The sequence below is a fragment of the Bactrocera oleae genome, chromosome 6 (genome assembly GCF_042242935.1).
Source record: "Bactrocera oleae isolate idBacOlea1 chromosome 6, idBacOlea1, whole genome shotgun sequence".
Lineage (NCBI taxonomy): Eukaryota > Metazoa > Arthropoda > Insecta > Diptera > Tephritidae > Bactrocera > Bactrocera oleae.
Genome location: NC_091540.1, coordinates 29,127,073 through 29,148,251, shown reverse-complemented (window position 1 = coordinate 29,148,251; position 21,179 = coordinate 29,127,073). Strand labels below are relative to the sequence as shown.

Here is a 21,179-nt window from a genome sequence, read left to right as displayed (position 1 = left end):
TTATATATAAAATAATTTTTAGGAATTTAAATTTTCTATTAATGCATATATAAGGTAAAATTAATATTTATAATTGTAAGAATTTTATTTAAAGGCAGATTTCTTATAAATTGATAATTAGTAAATAAATCTTAAGATTATTTGAATGAACTTCATTGTTTCCTATTTTTGTATGTTTCTCTTTACTATTTATTTAAAAAATTTGATCAATGCTGTCAATGTCTTTCAAAATATCGTCGAATAATGAATAAATTCGTGTGTAACATTTTTAAATATAATTTTAACTTTAACACCTGGTTATATGCTCTTTGATCTTTAAAAATTACAAGAGTTTTACATGTTCGGCTGCGCCAAAACTTAGCATATTTGTATTTTCAATTTTCAAATCGATTGGAGAAAAATTGCCGAAGTTATCAGTATTTTTAAACCTTAAATAAATATTACATAGTTACATCACAATCAAAACTTTAAAGCGTTTTCTTCACAACTTATGTTTTCAAAGGCAGTGTATTTCAGAACTACTACACCGACATAACACCGATTCTTTTGTACATACTTAACGAGGTAAAGCTGGAGAGTTATTTCGAAATTGGTTAACAATTTTTATTTATAATAACAAATTAGTCGTCTTTTCGCAAAAAATTGCATATTTTCCTTCAGTGTTTCAAAATAATTATAAGATTGAAATATCGATACTGTTTATTAGTTTATTTACCATTAGTTTTACTAAAGAGATGTTAACTGTTTCATCACACAAAATTTACAAAAATTTGTCTGTTTTTGCATGATTTTCGTGGCAAGACGGGTGTCTGTTAGCCAACGTGGTAGCGAATTGTTATTGTTCACTTATGCATACGTTAAACTATTTGTTACTTTAGTTCAGAGATTGGGAAAAAAGTAACACATCGCCACAACACATTGCAATTATGGCATGCTGTCTCGTTCTAAGTTACCTCTCATATGCGTACCTTGTTTGTTATGTTTTGGTTAACAGAATGACATACATTGGTTATTAAATTTGTTTACAGTCCGTTAAAGGTAACAAATACTTTTGTTAGCGAATAGGTTACCTATGTGTTACCCATAAAAACACATTTGTTAGCAAAAAGGTTACCGAAATGTTATCCATAACAAAAGTATTTGTCACCCAAGTTGCTGTTAGTGTTATTGTTTTGGTTAGCAGGTTGCAACCTTTAACATATAAACATGTTAGCGTATTTTTTATCTATAACAAGCATATCTATTAGCTCGATTTTCCTCGGCTACTCATTTGTTACTTCTAAAAAATTCATGTGTGTATCGGTTACCCTTTTATTACCAAAACCAATTCCAATTCTTTAAAATGAAAGACTGGGACGAACACGGATGATAGAACCAAATCGAATCGAAGATAAACTGCCAGATTCCAGTTAGTGAATTCGTAGTTGCCAGAATGTTCTGAAGGCGATGTTTTGTTAAAGATCTACTATATAAGGGCTGCCAGACTGTGCAGCAGACACAGTTCTAGTTAGAGTGTTGCCGTGTAAAGAGCAATTAAGATGCTGCGTTGGAATCGTTCTGGGAGCGAGCAAGAAGCTTGTATACCAGCACAAGTGTCCTCACAGTCGAAAGAGCTGGGTGTGCGTATACCAGCACAAGTATCCTTGCAGTTGGAAGGGCACGAAGCGTGTATAGTTGCGGGTAGCTGAAATGGTCTAACCTTTTCGGAAGTTGAAACATAAAGAGGAATGTCTTCACGCTGTTAGGGCACAATAGACCCGGGTCGCAGTGCAAACCTCATATTCATTCTATTCTATTCTTCACGCTGGTGCGTTACGTTCCACTTCAATTGTGGAATGTGGGAAGTGTGGGACGCATTACGTGACCTTCACCCTCAGATTCAACGGTCTCTGTTAATTTGATTGGGTGTCGTTGCATTTGTCGGTATTTATATCTTTTTGTTTTTAATTCAAATATATTAAATCTTGTTCAGTATTTAAATGCCGTATATTCCTTAGCGGACAGTGAAATCCGGCCACTAAAAAATTATAGTTTTTCCTTACTATATTAGTCAAATGTTTAATTTTATTTTTTTTTAAACAATAAATTATGGTTAATACAGTTATACAGAGTTATTAGTGTAAACAAAGTCAGTGTTGTGCATTGCACAAAATTTTTTATTTTTCATTCATTTTAGATATTTTATCATTTTGGTAGTCAACAATATAAAAATAAAAAACAATCTCATTAGTGTTTTGTCGAACCTTCTCTACTTGTAATAACGGCTTTTACACGCTTTGGGCATTGAATTAATGAGGATTTGTAAAGTTCCTGCTACGATACAGTTGTGTGGTATTTCTTCGAGAATTGTGTCTAATTCGGCTAAAGTTTTTGGTCTTTTCTGTGCCACCTAAGCCTTCATTATAAACCAAAGCCTCTCAATGGGGTTGAGATTCTGACAATTGTCCCTGAACCGGTTCTCCTTCTAACGTAGGACATACCGTCGCCGAAAAAAGGTTAAATTTAGACTCATCTGAAAAGATAAAATTTCGCCAATTAAGATGAGTCCAGTTTTGATGTTCTTTTGCCCATCGAAAATGGTTTTTTCGCATTTTTGAGGTTTAAAGTGGGTTTTTGGCGGCCCGACGAGCGTTCAAACCAACGTTTTGAAGACTCTGACGAACGGTTCTTGCGCTAACTTCGGTACCGACACCTTTACTAACTCCACTTTATTTGAAATAACGTCTGTACTATCCGTTTCTGCACTATGAACTGTATCGACATCTTCATCAGTAAGTTCGTTTATATAAGTTTCTAGTTGTCTAGCTGGGCGTCCGTATCGTATACTATTCTTCTAAGTCCGTCCACTATTACGTTTTCTTCTCCTTTTATATATTCTTTTTGGAATTCAAATTTGTTTAATTTTATTTTCCAGCGTGAAATTTGCTATTCGGTTCTTTTACATTAGTTAGCCCCTACGAGTGGGCGATGGTCGGTTTTTATTATGTTCTTTCTCGATCGTGCTATAATTCTTTTCGTGTACGTTGAGAGATGTTCTAGCTTAGCAAACTAATTTGCCAAACCAAAGTTGTTAGCATCGGTGACTAATCGGAAGCGTTGTTGAAAATCGGGGTGTGTGGAGATTTGTTCTGATTTAATAAATCCTTTTAATTTCTTGAATGCATCTATAAATTTTGTATCTTTGTATTTTTCTTTAAATATTTTACGAGTGGGTAAGTTATTTTAGATTAATCCCGGATAAATCGCCTGTAATAACCCGTTATGAATAAACATGCTTTTTATCTCTTTTTGGTTTTTGGGAAGCCTAATTTTGTCAATTTCTTCAACTTTCTTTAGTTTCGTTTTATTCCTTCGTGCGAGATGTCGTGCCCTAAAAATTTAGTTTGTTGTTTTAAAAAGATACACTTGGTCACTTGGACTTTTAAATTTGCTTTATGTAGGCAGTACAAAATTTTATGTACTATTGCATGCTTGTAGAAAACACAAGTATGTCATCTAAATATACTATACAAATTTTTCCGATAAATTCAAAACATCATTCATTAGTCTCTGAAACGTGGCTGGTGGCATTACGTAAGCCGAAAGGCATACGTAGAAACTCATAGTAACCGTTGGCTGTAGAAAATGCTGTTTTATGGATATCGCTTTCATTCATTTCGATTTGGTGAAAGCTTTTCGCCAGGTCGAGTGCTGTAAAGTAAAGGCATCTCCCTAGCTCATCAAATATATCTTCTATATTTGGAATATGGAATCTGTCTTCTACAGTGGTGTTATTCAACTTTCAGTAGTCGATGACGATGCGACACTTTAATTTATTAGACGCGTCAAGCTTCTCGGAAGCTTATGTATCTCTGGGTCCTGTACATTTTGGAATAAATGGGAATATCGTTGTGTGTAGTTATTTTATGTTTTATTATAGTAGTGAATGGCAGGCTGTCGTTTTCATGATAATATATATCTTTGTATCTTCATAACAATAGTTATTAATTTATAACTTATAACTTATGTGTTCCCAAATTTTTTTATATTTTACTGTGTTTGTGAGAATTTCTATCGCACTACCTTTAAAACTGTTATTCGGATACGCTTCTTCCTCCTTATTCATAAGAAATTTATGAATGATTTTCTTGTACTCAAAAATCTGCTTGGGTAGTTTATATTACAATCGATTTCAATGAAAATATTGTTTCCTAACAGTCCGTTGAAGTATTTACTGAAATTGCATTCAAGGAATTGAAACGTGTTATTTGCTTCACTGAAATCTGTAAAATTTGATACTGTGCAAAAAGTCTTAAGTTCGTGTTCTTTCCATTTAGGGTTGCAAATTCCCTCATATATTAAACTGAGTTCCACCCCTGTTTCTATAACGGAATATAGTGGTCCTAAGTGTGTTTTTACTATTATAGAAGGAAGTTGTTTCTTCCGTGTACGTGAAATCTGAGTCCATAGTCTCTGGTCTTCTCATTCGAGTTTGATTGGAGTCAGTTCATATTTATGTTATCCTGTTGGGGTTGTAGTTATTATTTTAATGGTAAGTATCGTTAAAATTTCTATCATTGTGGACGTTGTACTTTTTTCGCTCGTTCTTATTCTGATTTTGATTGTAAAAATAACCGTATTGTCTATTGTTCCGCATGTTGTTTTGGTAACAATTATTGCTTTCCGGGCTATTGCTAAAATTTCTATTTGTTTGGGCAGTTGAATTTTTACTTATGGCTCCGTAGGAAGTATAGGCGTGTTGTCTCGCTTCTGCGATTATTTTGTAAGCGTTTTCTAACGTTTGTATCCCAGAAGGTTATATTTTTGTGTCGGTGAATTGCTTCTCTGGTTTTACCAACATATTTATTTTTGACATAGCCAAAAAGTATACTACTACTGTTATTGTCAAATTCTACGATAGATGGTAGGATGTTCTCTATTTGGTTTATGAAGTCTGGCAGTTGATTAGGGTCATTGCCGTCAAAACTCTTTATATATTTTAGAAGTTTTAGGACAAGTGAATATTAACTGAAATTGCTTATTTGCGTCGCTTCCATTGTTTTTTTCCGCAAAATTAGCCTGATCTACTTTTCGTATGAATAGTTTTTTCAAAAATAACTAATAAGTAGATTGAGACGTTCTTTACAAGCACCCCTATTTATTTTCGTTTAAGGTAAGAGTATCAAATACCTATTTCAATATTTTCGATTTAAAAAAAAAGAGGTTTAATTGTTTTTAAGATTCAACGACAATTTAAAGTTAACTTAAAATGTAAATACAGCTATCTTAGATTTCCCTCGGATATTTCTTGTTTGTTTTTGGTGTTCGCATCGTATTATCATCGGTGTTTCATCGGTTATTTCCTTGCTTTTTGTCCTTTTCGCTTGTTTCTACTAGACGTATTAGTCATTGAAGATGTTCATATTTTGTTTTAAATTTCACTTTTTTTGTCGTGGATTTCTTTGTCTTATGGTATTTTAATTTGTTTTACTTTTTGCGCATTTTTCGATTTCATTTTGCGTCCCACTATCTTTTCTTCCGGTATTTTAAATTGTTCTACTTTTGGCAATTTTCGTTTTTTCCAATGTCATTTTGCCTTTTACCGTCTTTTCTTATGTTATTTTTATTTGTTTAAATTTTTTCTTATGTCATTTTTTCAATGTCATTTTGCGTTTCAACGTCTTTTGTATGTATGTTAATTTAATTTGTTCTCCTTTTTGCTTATTTTCGTCTTTTTCAATTTCATTTTGAGTTCGCTTTGTTTTAAATTTAAACTCTTGTTAAAACAAAAAATTGTTAAAATTTTGATTAATTTTTTTTTCTTTTTAACGTGTTTGCCGAATGCGATTTGTTTTGAATTTCAACTCATTTTAAAACAAAAAATTATAAACGCTTTGATCCGCCAGTTTTGTTGCGGGTAGCTGAAATGGTCCTGCCACTTCGGAAGTTAAAACAGAAAGAGGAATGGCTTTACGCCGATTTGCTACATTCTCCCTCAATTGTGGAATGTAGGAAGTGTGTTGCTTAATGCTTGAAGTGGATTTGAACCGATGTACAACGAGTGGAGGAATAACTACAGGAAGGCAAGTTGCGAAAGAATATTGGGCAGAGGTGAGGAGTGTGGCTGCTTGCATCGAGTATGGAAAAGCGAAGATGTTCAAAGCTCTCGAGCACTTATGGTTGTTCCGAAGGTTAGAATTCCTGAAGTTCTTAACGTGCAGTACCAAGGTCCAAGAGATGGGCACTTGTGAATCACGAAAATCTTGGAGAAATTGGACTGGTTGTCGTCAATCAGCTATGGAGAGGTTTGCAGAATATACTGAGTGTATTGTATCTAAAGGGTCAAGGTCCAGAAGTCCTGGCCACATGAAACAGTACAATTCGGTTCCACCAGTTGATCAATTTAGAGTGGATGAAAATGGTCCATTTCCCAAAAATAAATTAGGAAATAGTCATGTTCTGGTAGTCAATAATCATTTCAACGAATGGCCAGAATTACTAGTCAAGAGACTGAACCAGTAGCGGACGTATTCAGCAACAAGTGGGTAACGAGATTCGGTGTTCCAATGGAATTACGTTCTGGTCAACAATGAAATTCACAAGTCAGCTTTAAGGCAAGGGATGTACCAGAAACTGGGTATCCGGAAAACGAATGAAATTAACTCCAACAAAACAAAGACTGTTAAAGAAGCTAACATCATCCTAGAAGACGAGACGGAACGGACTAGCGAATTCGTAGTAGCCATAATGTTTAGAGGCGATGTTATGTTGAAGATCGAATATATTATATAAGGTCTGCCGGATTGTGCAGCAGACACAGTTCTACTTAGGGTGTTGCTGCTATAAGAGCAATTAAGATATAACTAAGAAGTTGGGAATTCGAATAATAAGTAGTAAGCGTTAAGTCTTTGGATTAGAAGTAAAGAAATTATCATTAAGTTGCGATTTTTATTTAACAATCCAATGATTGAACGCAAGAGTGAGTTACGATTACTATTTATCGAGAAATCCGTTACAATACCACTTTTTTTAAATTAATTCGATTTATTTAATTATAGAAACGTTATTTCTTAAACTAAATATTAAAATTAATTAATACTTTATATGTATGGTATGTATATATTTAATTTATATATTTATGTATTATAGACCAGACCAACTTTCGTGTCGTATTATCGTCTTGATACCTGCAACAAATTGTGTTGAAATTGCATTATTAGTTCTTTTTATATTAAAATTATAATATGGTATATATTATTATTATCAGATATGATCAAATTATTCATAATTATATATTATTATAATGCCGTTATATGTCCTCAATTATCTAACTATATCATCTAGAAAAGTTATATAATTTACTTGTATTCATTAAGTACAAGCCGCTGCACACCATTCATTTCGTTTTCAACCAATTTACGTACTACTCCTATGCCCAACACATGGAGGATTTAAATTCGATACGCAGTTACCATGGCGAAATTCCTCTGGTCCTCAGTCCACCAACAAAATGGAAAGTGTTGAGTGTCCTCTACAAACACTTAACAAATACTTTATAAACAACATAAAATTCAAGTACTTACCTTCTTTATAAACGCCTTTGGGTGTTATAAAATAAAATAAAATAACATTATATATGTCGGGGTACTCGACGTTGAGTTTGCCGGTGTGCCAAATAAAATAAAATGTTAATTAAAATTCAACAAAATTTAACTTTAATTAATTTGAGTATATAGGGAATAAATATATAGACAATTTGGGTTAATTGTACAATATTTATGTGTGTGTTTGTAAGGAGTTCAATTTATGTGTTATATGTTAGTTAGACTTAAATAATATAAATTAACTAAAAACTTAATTGTAACCTGATGTGGGTTGATAATCCCGCGTAGATTTTGGTGGTTCTGCTGTTGTTGTTGTTGTTGTGCTGCTGGGGCGATCTGATTTTCGTGCCTTTTTATGTCCGTCCGCGTTGATATCTGCTCCTGCCTGCTGATTTATTATTAATTCCTTATTGGAATTATGAGCTATGTTGGTGCTGTTGAGCCTTTTACATTGTCCTCTAATTCGTATTTATACGAATTTGGAGAACAATGCAGGGATGTGTTCATTCGGTATGATCATCCCGGCCGCTTTGCAGGGTCTGCGAATATAAAAGTTATTAGATCTATTTCGCTTTGGGTTAATGAATATTGTTTTAAAATGGGTTGAGTGGTTACTTAGGGTTTAAATTAGGGATGGTAACAGCGCGCGAAAAGTCGACTTTCGATTTTAGAATCGACTTGGAATTTTATGACTCTTAAAGTCGATTAATCATTGCTAAAAGTCGATTCTTTAATCGACTTTTTTAAAAATTAAACAATTATATTTCCGTCAGTTATGTTATACTATGCTTATTTTAAACGGTTAACAAGGATCCCAGCGATGATGTTTATTTTTGTCCAATCAGAAAGAGGTTAGTTTAACGATAAGGTATAAAAAAATATAAAAGAGTCGGTACATGGAAACGATACAAACTGTACTACCATCGAATGTTATAACTGTTAACAGAAAAGTCGAAGTCATCGAGTGAAAATCGATTTTAATCGACTTGAAGCATTCAAATTCGATTCTAAAAAGTCGATTATTTTAAGTTAAAAATCGATTCTTGACCAAAGTCAGAGTCGACTTTCCTATCCCTAGCTTAAATCGCACAAGCCCCGGTTAGAGTCCAACCGAGTGCGGTGCTTTGTGCGATCACGGTGCTGTTGTCTGGGTTGAATAATCCGGGTTTCATTATCCTTGGGTAGATGTCTGCTCCCAGTTCCATCATGATTTTATCATCCTTGTGAAACATAGGGTCGGCTAGGACTAAATGGTCGAATCTCTTCAAGATTTCGCCACCTATATCACGATTGTAGGGTCGGGTCGGTAATTCCTGCGTCATAAGACAATTGACTTCGACATGCCAGTCGAGATCAGTTAGTGACCCTATGACGATTTTACATATACGGTGAAAGTCGAGGTATGTTTTCGGCAACCTCAATCCCTGAACCAAGACCTAGACAATTATTGTTACTTTTCGGGTCAGGATAATTATGGCATGTATTTTATTCCATCTGCCATCGTGTTTTATTTTTATCATGGCAGTGGGTATAAGGGTCGACTTGGCCAGTAGCGTTGGAATCTCTTGGTCTTTGTGCAGTCTTTTGTCGCTATTTGTTGTTTTGGTTGTCTCTTTGCAGTAAAACCTGGGGTGTCCGTGTAGGGTTGAATGATGCTCCCCGTTACACATGCTACATCGTTTTGCGCTTTGTGTTGAGTGCGATCTGGGCAAGCAGTTGACGCAGTACTTATACTTAGTTACTGCGTCAAACTTTTCGTGAATGTTCATTTTTGTAAATTGAACATATCACCAATCGGTGATCCTTTTTACACAATCCACAGGCGACGTGTTTATGTGTGCGTTTTGATGAATGGGTGATAGTTCGCTGTGCGGTAGGCGCTTCCTCTTTCTTCTCGAATGGGGGAGAGGGTCGCTTTAAAGCGATGTAAGCGTCTAGCCAGGGTCCCATTTTCGGAGAGTGGGGTGATGCTTCGGGTGACGCTGAGTGATCGTACGGTGAAGGCTGGATTGGTCTGTCGGCTGCAGATTGGTTTGATGCTATTTTGAGGAGCCATGTCACTATAAAGAATTATTTTTAGTTATTTGACAAGGTGACTATTTTGGTTATTGAGCGGGTAATTGTTCCTTGAGAAGTACGTATGTCAACTGCTCTGGTCTTATTGTCTGCACCGAGATAGGTTTTTTCGATGCGACCAAGTTTCCATTCATTTGGGGGTAGAGTTTCTTGGCGTATAACTACCATATTATTGACCTATATATTGCGTTGAGGGTATTTCCACTTATACCGTTTGTGGAGTTCTTTTAGATATTCTTCTTTCCATCGTTTGCAGAAGTGTCTTTAACTTTTGCCATCTATGTGCGATGCTTAGCTGTGTAAGTTCTAATTTGGGTTCTGCTGGGGTTAATAAAATGGTACCTATTAAGAAATGGCCTGGAGTTATAGGTTCTATATTCCTGGAGTCTTCACTTAGTGGGCTTAAAGGTCGAGAATTCAAGCAGCTTTCGATTCGGGTTAGAAGGGTAGATAATTCTTCGAAAGTGCATTTTTGGATTTGGGACACCTTTTTAAAGTGGCTCTTTAAACTTTTCACTCCTGCTTCCCAGAGTTCACCCATGTGTGGAGCTCCTGGAGGATTAAAGTGCCAGTTGATGTTTTGGTGAGCTTCACTTGTTGTTACTTGTGTTTTTAGTGATTTTATGAATTCTCGTCGATGTTTGATTAGAGTTTAGACGCTCCCACGAAATTAGTACCATTGTCCGAATAGATATCGGCGGAAAATCCGCGCCTGGAAAAGAATCGTTCCGCTGGAAGAGCTGCCATGATTTGAGTAGTTTCTCTCTTCTTGTGTAAGACGGAAGTTTTGCACTGATGGATAATGGTCTTGATGAGCGTTTTAAGCTTCGGTGTCCAAAACTCCGTACGCATGAGTCGTAAAACTAGCTAGTTGCCACCATGTAGGGTAATTGAGTGGGTAAATTGGGTGAGTAGTTTTGTTAATCGTCTGCTATAGGGCAGTACAATATAATCGGATGCCGCTCGTTATTTGATAATGCGGCTGAATTGCTCAATCGGCCATTAACTCGCCTTATTCCTTTGGGATCGATTAAAGGGTTTAGGGTCAAAATTCTACTTTTTCTGTGTACGCTGGTGTTTTGAGTTAAAGCTTCATACTCCTTCTAGAAGTGCTTTCTTTGGGTTTAAATAATTAACTTCGTGCGGGTAGTTTTGAACTCGTCTGGGGTTATATCCAACGTTGTGTATGGCTGTTATGATCTGTTGGGTGACGCATTCGAGCAGAATCTGAATAAATATGCTATGACTCGAATGGCTTTGGGTAGTGATGAAAATCTATCCAGTATATCCTCTTGTGTTGTGTTGACGAAAGTCTTGATTGGCCGCAGTTCCAGTGTTGTATCGGTTGATTTTCGTGTAATTGGCCAATGTATCGAGTTTTAGCCATTGGGGTCCGTGCCACCGAGGTCATTGTTAACTATTTCCAGAGGTGTGCATCTGCGACTACCCAGATCTGCCGGATTCTCCTGGCTTTCGATGTGATGCCAATTTTCGGTTCCAACCTTTTCTGCAATTGTGGCAACTCGATGGGATACAAAGGTTGTCCATGAGCATGGGGGTTTGCTTAGCCAAGAAAGGACAATTGTAGAATCCGTCCAAAGGGGAGTGCGGTACTGAGTAATGTTTAATTGGGGTAGGGTCGCATCCACTAGATTCGCCAGAAGAACCGCTCCGCAAAGTTCTCGCCTTGGTAAAGATATACTTTTTATTGGGGACACACGAGCCTTGGATATCAAAAGAGTTGTGCAGGTGTTTGTGTTTGTAGAAACACTGATGTATAGGTTTGCTGCGTAAGCTTTTTCTAATGCGTCAAGGGCTTTAGATGTCGAAAGGGTTTTAAACTTTAATTCCAATCGGATTTATCGAGCCATATTTGTTGCATTATTATTTTGGCTGTGATTACAACGGGACTGAGCCAACCAGCTGGGTCGAACAATTTTGCTATAATCGATAATACGTCTCTTTTAGTAAACGATGTCTTATCGTGAATAGGGTTGATGAGAAAAAAGCATGCATATTTTTTTGCATTCCATCTGATCCCCAGTATTTTTGTGCTATTGGATTCCGGTAAACTGAGTAAATTGGTATCCAACAGGTGTTCTTGTGAGATTCCAGATAAGACTTTTGGGTCATTTGAGGTCCATTTGCGTAGAGCAAATCCTGCGGACTCCAAATATGAAGTGAGTTCGTCTCGTGCCATCTTCGCAGTTGCTACGTCATGTGCTCCTGCAAGTACATCATCGACGTACATTCCGTTTCGAAGTATCTCTGCTGCCATGGGGTGGGTTCCTTGTACATCCTCCGCTAATTTCCAAGCTAAATATGGGGCACAGTTAATACCAAAGGTAACAGTTTGTAGTTCAAAATCTTCTCTGGGGTCGTTAGGCGATCTTCTAAATAAGATTCTTTGAAATGGAGTGTGTTTGCTTTCAACAAGTATTTGACGATACATTTTTTGAATATCTGCATTGAATACGATTGGAAACATACGCCACTTTACCACTAGCATTACCAGGTCTGCTTGCAGAATAGGCCCAGTGTGTAATACATCGTTGAGGCTGTTTATATTTGAGGTGGGGCATGATGCGTGGAGTACCACTCGCAGTTGGGTCGTTAAGCGATCGGGTTTGATGACTGCGTGATGTGATAGATAGTATGCTTTCGTATTCTCTGCGGGGTCATATTTTATTTTGGTCATATGATCGAGTTCCAGGTACTCGTTGATGGCCTTTTTGTATTCTGTTTTTATTTCAGGTTTTCTAGATAGGGATTTTTTATTTCTTAGAAACTGAGCTAAAGCTATATGTCTTGACTTGCCCAAGTCTATTTTTTCTAGGGTTTTAAAGGGTAATGTTACCACGTAGCGCCCAGTTGAGTGTCTTCGGGTTGTTTTATGAGGGTGAGATGGGTTTTTCAGGTGTGGGTCCGGAAAGAATCCAACCGAATTCTGTTTCTTGGGCTAGTAATGACCCGAGTACATTTCTATGTACGCCACTGAGAATTATTTGTAAGTACAGATCACTTTCGATAAGGATGCCGACAGGTCTGGGTTTATAGAAGTGAGGGTCAGCTAAGCTAAAACCGAATTCTTTATTACAAATTATTCTATCAAGTGAGTGCGTAGGTAAGTTATCGGTTAAAGTTCTTAAGATAAACGAGTGGGTTGTTATCTTAAATTCCCTTTTTGTTGGTGAACGAAGGGTGAGTTCGCAACTTTTGGTAGCTGTTGTCACTTGTGCGTTTCTCTTGAATGTTGGTATGTCCAATTTTCTGTGGAACTTCTCGGAAATGAAGGTAGCTTCTGACCAATAAACTTGCACTATAGAAGTACCTAGCAAAACCTGCTTCCTACTTGAGTTGTGTGAGTCTTGAGTTTTATTTTCAGTGGACTGTAAGAGGGTTGTGTAGGCTTGCGGATTTGTATTGGGATTAAAGGTTTGGGAGGTACTACTATTGGTAGAGTCAAGAGGCGGGTTCGAGGCTCTTGATCCTTGCGGGATGAGTATTTGCTCTATGCGATAATGCAAGGCATTAAAACAGTAACCATTATTTTTTATTACGTTTATTCGGGTCTCGACATTCATTTGTAAAAACTTTGGGCATTCTTGAATGGAATGTTGGGTTCTACATAATTTACAACTCTAAAAGTCTTGGGGTTTTTTTGAGATGATGCTGCCTCTTACAGGGCTTTCCCTAGCGTGTAAAAAACTCAATTTCGCAGTTCCAGAGACGTTCGCGTGAAAGGTATTAAACTTCCTGTCTTTTCCTTTTCTATAAGGCCACTTGTCGGATTGGGTAACTGGAACGGGGTCAGTTAGATTTCCCACTGCTTCTAAAGATTTGTATCTATAGGTGAGAAACGCGTCTTCTAGGGTGTCCTCGAATTGATGAAGTAAAGTTTTAGGTAGTTTCAATCCACATAAGATTAAGATTGAATCCCAACTACTCGTGTCTATGTATACATTATGAAGATTTGTAAGACAATTGTTGACGGTCCTTTGAAGGTGTTTAAAAGCGCTTCCACTTTCCTGGTTTGCTTGGGGTAAATTGAACAAAATTTTTAATTGCGCGTTGACTTGAACTTGTTGGTTTTCGTATTGCGATACCAGGTCCCTCCGTGCCATCAAGAAACCATCATTTATTAATGGTGCGTTTTTAACTATTGCTCTTGCTTCTCCTCGGGTTTTTTGAATTAAGTGAAACAGTCTCTCCACGTTAATAATTTTGTGATTGTTTACATATATGGCCGTAAACATGTCTTTGAATGAGGGCCAGGTTACGAAGTCGCCATAAAATATGTCCGTGTCACAAGGGAAGTAGATGAATTGAAGATCCTATGCTCCGCGATGTGTTTTCATCTGAAGCTCGTTCTTTTATTGTGGGGGTTTGGGTCTTAAGATCATCAATAGCTTGGTTAATGGATCCTTAACATTTCAAATAAAATTGATGACCTGTTATAAATTTTTCTTTAACTTTTGAGAAGTCAATAGTTTCACCGGGTTTTTGTGGGGTTCTACGAAAGGCATCGTACGACTTGTTTGCCTTGTCGTAAATAGCATTGAGTTCAACTCTTTTTATTTCCAGAGTATAAACGGATTCATCTTCGGGATGGGTTTCGTAATGGTCTTCGATATATTCGAATTTGTTTATTTATTTATTATATAGATTTTTATGTATATATCGCAACAATTTATAAAATTGAAATGAAACAAATAATAAATTTTAAGTAATTTTTCTTTATTTAAATTTTAACAAACAAATTCCCAAATGCTGGCGAATTTCCACAAAAAAAAATTTTTTTTGTGTGTGTCTTATATATGCACAATATTTAAAATTCCGATGAACGAAAAATTTCCTACTGGGTCTTTCGATTTTTTTCCTACAGGGTTTTTTGCATGATCGCAATGCACTGCTGTTGTTGTTGTTGTTGTGCTGCTGGGGCGATCTGATTTTCGTGCCTTTTTATGTCCGTCCGCGTTGATATCTGCTCCTGCCTGCTGATTTATTATTAATTCCTTATTGGAATTATGAGCTATGTTGGTGCTGTTGAGCCTTTTCCATTGTCCTCTAATTCGTATCTATACGAGTTTGGAGAACAATGCAGGGATGTGTTCATTTGGTATGAACAATATATAAAAAGCAAATCAGACAAAGCGCTTAACTTAAAATTTTTTTCCAAATAATGCCAGCCGTTGTTAATGAAACATGGAATAGCTTTAGGTGCATCTCTTTCTTAAGCATTCAGAAGATATGACGAATGTTGCTACTCTTAAAACAGAATATTAAATTTAAACCAAAAAGATAGCTTTAAATATGTAGTGGTCATCCGTCTTGTAGGGTAACCTTACTCCTCCCTTAATTGTAGCATAGCTTCTTAGTTATGTTAAGATATTCGACATATTAACCACTTAAAATTCTCTCTTTTTTTCTTTTGTTTTCTGCTATTAATTCGTTATCCACATGGCACAATCAAAAATGTATATGTTGATTAACTTTCAGCACAAAATCGATATGGTGGCTCATTTTGCTGCGCTTAAAGCAGTTGGAGAATCTTGTCGTATACCGCTTCAATACTATCATAATAATATGACGGGTACAAATGTTCTCCTGGAAGCTATGGCTGATAACAACGTGTTTAAATTTGTGTATAGCTCCAGTGCCACTGTTTATGGTGAACCCAAATTCTTGCCTGTAACTGAAGATCATCCAACCGGCAATTGTACAAGCCCCTATGGCAAAACAAAGTATTTTACCGAAGAAATTTTGAAGGATCTATGTAAATCCGATAAGGTGAGTGATTCTTTTATTTTCAATTGTTATATTAACTTATACTGTTTTTAGCGTTGGGCAGTTGTGTCATTGCGTTACTTTAATCCAGTTGGAGCGCATCCGAGCGGATGTATTGGCGAAGACCCCAACGGAGAGCCTAATAACTTGATGCCATTTATTGCTCAAGTGGCCGTCGGCCGTCGGGATGTTTTGAAAATTTATGGTTCTGATTTCCCAACAAAAGATGGAACCGGAGTTCGCGATTATATTCATATTGTAGATCTTGCAGAAGGACACTTAAGAGCTCTGGAAAAATTAAGAAATGTAGCCGAGACTGGGTTTTTTGCATATAACCTTGGCACTGGTGTTGGATATTCTGTTCTTGAAATGGTGCATGCCTTTGAAGAGGCTAGTAATCGAAAAATTGATTATGAAATGACCGATCGGCGATCTGGTGATGTGGCAACTTGTTTCGCCAATGCTACGCTGGCTGAAGTTTCTCTTGGTTGGAAAGCTAAACGCGGCATAATTGAAATGTGTGCTGATACTTGGCGTTGGCAGAGCAATAACCCTAATGGATATGCTTCAAAATAATTTAATTTATTTTGACAATCAATAACATCAGTTATTAATAAGATTGTTCGATAATACAAAATTTTTAATAGTAATTTCTAGTATATACAATTTATCCTTCGATAGAGTCGGAAAAAAATATTATAAAAGTGTGAAACCAAAATAATATATAATAAACATATTACAGATATTGTGCATAATAATATTTTAACTAACCAAATTATTGATAATGAAAACATAGTTAGATTGAAATTTTAAGCTTATATCTTGTTTTTGCATTTCTTCTGGGTGGTCCGTTACATTTATTAATACAAGTATTCAACTAATATTAAACAAGTAAGGAAGGACTAAGTTAGGAAGTAACCGAATAGTTTATACTATTGCCTGCTACTATTGGTCGAATAGTTACTGCAATCTAAAGATGGACGGATACCACATCCATTGTTCAATTTGAACACCGACTCCTATGAGGACCTTCTGTACCATATACAGGTCGTGCCTTTTAATGCTTCTGATGATTTTGTTTAGTGAGTTATCGCACTTTTAGTATTTTTAACATAACCGTTATATTGGGTGGTGTCGAAAAAATTTTATGTGAGCAAATTCGACTTCGACTAATCGCACTCTAAACATGCTAATAATAAGGGTGCGTTCGAGATGGCAATCACGACAGCAGTGTTGCAAATTTGTCAAAGTATCACGTTCTGCATCATCAGCAAAGTATCCACAAATATGCAACACAGTAGCTGTACTGCTGCAATTATTACGTAGCTCAAACGCACCCTATATTTTTTACTGATTTCTTATACTCCTTTCAAGCACTTACTTTCGGTTTAAGAATATATATCTTCAACATCCACAAAATCTTATTAGCTAACGATGATCATTAGTTTTGGATCTCAAGAGTCAATCTCTTGGGATCGAAATATAATATGAATATTTGAATTGATATTATTATGAATCTGCAAACACTATATTTTATAAGCGCTTTAAGTTTCAAATCATTGTATAAATTTACAAGTAACCAATCCTAAGATTCACTAATACACACGCAAAAATGTCACACTTCCTACTAATAGTTTACTACTACAACCAGAGAATGTAGATTATACAGAATGTTATTTCACTTTCCGCAGGGGAACTGAAAACGATGAGCGTGTTTCACCACAGAAAATTATTGGCCACAATTAACATCAGGGGACTGAAAAATAGCAGAATTGAGCATTTTCAATGTTAATTGAAAAAAGTAATGCTAATTTCAATGTTAAGAATGCGCAAACGACTTTGCATATAATTTGAAGATATTCTGCCTATACAGGGTGGCTGACGAATCGTGCTACAATTTCATTTTATTTAAATAATTAATTATTCTTCCATGCTCAACCGCGCATATGCGACACCTAATTGCCTCAATTATCTATTTAATGGACTGCTTCAGTTCAGTCAGATTTCTGGGTTTGATTTTGTACACCTCTTGCTTGACATAACCTGATAAAAAAAGACCAAGCGGTTCCAAATACTCTTAAACCAAGATATATGTATACAAGGTGCGTTCCAAAGTAAACAGGACTTTAAAAAAAATACAGAACAAATGGTTTTATCGGCAAAAATCAATTAATTTTATTCAAAATAGTCTCCTCCTGCTTTAATACAGCTTTTTGCACGGTCCAAAAGCATATCGAACGAGTGTTTTAGCTCGTTGCCCGGTATGGCCTCCACGTCTGCATAACGCTTTTCTTTCATCGGCAAATGCATTTTTCCGAATAGGTAGAAGTCGCACGGTGACATATCAGGTGATCGATGAGACGGCGCATTATCGTGCAACAAATGCCAACTTCCATCTTCGCGATATTCGGGCCGAAAACGTCGAATACGGCGCACCAAATGCTTGAAAACTCCAAGGTAGAATACCGCATTAACGTTTTGGCCGGGTGGAACAAATTCTTTTTGGACAATACCCTTGGAAGCATAAAAACAAATACGCATTGTCTTCGATTTTTTGGGTTTCGGCTCATTTCTCATTTATGTCCTCACGACCACTTTGAAAACGTTGAAACCACTCGTGCACTCTACTACGGGATAGGCAATAATCGCCATAAACTTGTTTCATCAATTGAAACGTTTCGGTGAAAGTTTTAGCAATTTTAAAACAAAATTTGATGTTGGTTCTTTATTCGAAGCACGTTTTCGCACTGATGACAAAAACATACTGACACGTAAAACGCAATAACTTCACTTCCAATAGATGAAATGTCAGGAAATTTTTACTGGAAGTCGATAAAGGGTAGCAGATTCTAACGCACTAGTCGACATATAGATGGCGCCAATAGAGTTTACACTTTGTTACTTTTTTACTTTTTACTTTGGAACGCATCTTGTAATTATGTGTGCATGTGAACAAATATGAAAGTACCCATTATAATTGTTAATTTGTCTATATGCAACGTATGTATGTAAATAGGTACACTCAATGTTTCATGCGAAATCTCCGTTGCCACGGACAACCAATGACCGAAGCTCACGTTTTTTGTTTTCTTGTCAAAGAGTCACTGTGTCGAAGGACTGACGCGACGACAAAGCGTCACAACATTGTGTTGTTGGTAGAAAATCCAAACTGTGCCAAAAAAAAATTAAGGAATGGCCGCCGGGTGTCACCGCTTTCCTTGCCGCTCTAACAGCTTTGCCAACAAACTATCGTAAATATGAATGTTTATGTATGAGCATGCATACATATTGACGGAGATTTTTGTAATGGAAAAATATTTTTGAATTGTAAAATATTTTAAATCGACAAAAGATTTGTTGCCACTTTTGTCACTTTTTTTCTGTGTTTTGTGGGCTTGCGGGGATGCAACTTTTCCCTTCTAGAGGGAACATCAGAAATTTGTTCAATTTATGATTTTTAGCTTTTGCCATCGTCGCGAAAAGACGCTTGTAGGCAAACGCATGCTCGGGGAGATGAGAGGGTGTCTGTTGTAATGGATGAAGCGAGGTTGCTTTCATGAATGTAAATGTTGTTGTTGTGTGATTTACTATAAATTTGGGCTTCGGCTATTTGGCTTGTAACAATTGTTGATTTTGTAGAACAATTTTTGTAGTTTTTGCGGGTTACATATTTACATGTGTACGGATATTCATATGTATTTAGGTTGGTTTGTGTATGCATTATTTGTTCGGCAATGTTATATATACATACATATATACAAGTATGTTGACATATAAATCAATTCGCGCACATATAGTGTATTGATAAGGGATAAAATTATGATTTGAATTTCTGAATGTGTACATTCAAATGCGTATGTTCAGATATATGTACATATGACTATATAAGATTAATATGATAACAGATATACCATTATAATACAAAATATTTATTAGGAACGCATATTATGTAAAAACTATATAATATTAATAAATGCCCAAACTGACTATATATTATTTTGAAAATTACATAATTTATTAGAGTCTTATCAGTTTTGCATGCATTCATAAAAATTGGCATAATGATATTCATATCATAAAAATATGATTGCATATACGCGTATAAAAATGTAAGTCAAAGGAGTAACATGCGGCTGTAATATCAATGCAAACTTCTGAGCATAATTTTTATTGAATGCTCAGCTCTGTTCAGACGCCACTGTTAAAATTTTTCCCTCCGAGCTAGCTGTGGTGAAACACGCTCATCATATTTTGTTAGGTTTTGACAATTCACACGCTGCTACGTAGTTGGACCTTCTCTATACTTTACATTCTCTGCTACAACGTCCAAATTCCTCAAATCTGCTACAGTGTGTTGCCGTGTTATGTTTTAAAATTTATAACTTTAAGAATGTTTTTATTACAAATTCAAATATTTTTCAATTATTTAAATTCCTAAAGATTAAATTAACATTTAATAAGTATATCGCTGTTAATGATATAGAATATTTTGTAAATATTATTTACTAATTAGTACAGTGTTTGGATTATTATTATTGTTGTTCATGAATTGTACCAGGTTTTATATATTCATTTTGGTTTTTGTTTAAATTGATTATTTAAACTTATATTGTTAATGTAATTTCTCTTCATAAAGTGTACCAGATTTTATATATACATTTTTTTCTAGTTAGATTTGGTATTTTTTTTCTAGTTAGATTTATTGTATTTAGAACTGTATATATTATATGGGTAAATTAAGGCCTTCTGGGGAACCGAACACCCAAAAAAGATCGATAACACGTCTACATTGCATCCTCAAAAGTAGTGAGGAAAAACAATAAATATGCAATAAACTTTTGTTTCGAAAATATTCTCTAAAGTTTTTTCCCACTCACCGTAGACATTAAAGCCTTCACTAAAGAACCGGACTGTATTTAGTTTTCTTTAAAAAATTAAGTTCACAATTTTATTTATTTTATATTTATAAAATAAAACTAGTAAATCTTTTGCCGTTACGGATGCCAAGCGGGGGTCGTGTATAGCGCGTATATCTATTCGATGGCGTTGCGAAAGAGAGCTTTGAGGTCGCTCGTTGTTCTCTTGTACTTCTTTCGGTGTGGTGTATGTTGTGTCCTCTTGTATGGTGGATCCTGGTGGTTCGATCGGTGCATGGCGAATGAAGTTGTCATGGTGGTAACTGCTTCCGTAACTAGTCTATTTAGGATCCAACCACAAATAGTATATTGTGGCTGAAGTGTGTTTGAAATGTTCTTAATACCTTCGAATATTACCTGTGGTATAAGATCGCAGTTGGGATCTTCTATATTTAGGTGTGAAACCTTTTGCCAATGCTTGTTATTTATGTGATAGCTTGGAATAATGTGTTTTGCTTGAATGCTCTTATCCGCTTTGCGGAAAATTAGGGTAATGGGGCAGATTTTGTTTAAGTTTCGGACTACTGTTTTGCCCATCCCCGTGATTTAAAAATCAGCTAGTTTTGTGGGCAGTTGTAGCCTATTTTGTGACATAGACGCTCTTTTCATATTCGCGCTGTTTGGGGGTGAGCTGGAAAATGTGCTGTAATGAAGCATTTAATGATGTCGCATATCATAGTAAACGCAATTATTTGCTATCGCAATAAATGTGCTATCGCACTTTTTAAGTGTATGCGCATTTGACAGGCAGTTTGTACAAAGTCTTTTTGTTTTTACAAAATTGTTTCGGTAGATAATACATACTCTGTACATAGTT

At 35.8% G+C, this 21,179-nt stretch overlaps 1 protein-coding gene, 1 long non-coding RNA gene and 1 pseudogene across 5 annotated transcripts in view; 1 reads left to right on the top strand and 2 right to left on the bottom strand.

Annotated features, from left to right (window-relative positions):
- Positions 1-16,204, top strand: part of Gale (UDP-galactose 4'-epimerase) — a 28,352-nt gene extending 12,148 nt beyond the window's left edge. For all 4 annotated transcript variants that reach the window (XM_014241476.3, XM_014241474.3, XM_014241475.3 and 1 more), the window contains exons 3-4: positions 15,159-15,449; positions 15,501-16,204. In XM_014241476.3, coding sequence (XP_014096951.1) covers positions 15,159-15,449; positions 15,501-16,022 — 813 coding nt within the window. In that variant the 3' untranslated portion in view covers positions 16,023-16,204. The remainder of the gene's footprint in view (positions 1-15,158; positions 15,450-15,500) is intronic.
- Positions 7,743-21,179, bottom strand: part of LOC138857802 (uncharacterized) — a 30,417-nt gene continuing 16,980 nt past the window's right edge. Inside the window, exon 4 of the long non-coding RNA XR_011396996.1 lies at positions 7,743-8,122. This is a non-coding gene — a long non-coding RNA (uncharacterized lncRNA). The remainder of the gene's footprint in view (positions 8,123-21,179) is intronic.
- On the bottom strand, positions 8,122-11,687 carry LOC138857801 (uncharacterized; annotated as a pseudogene).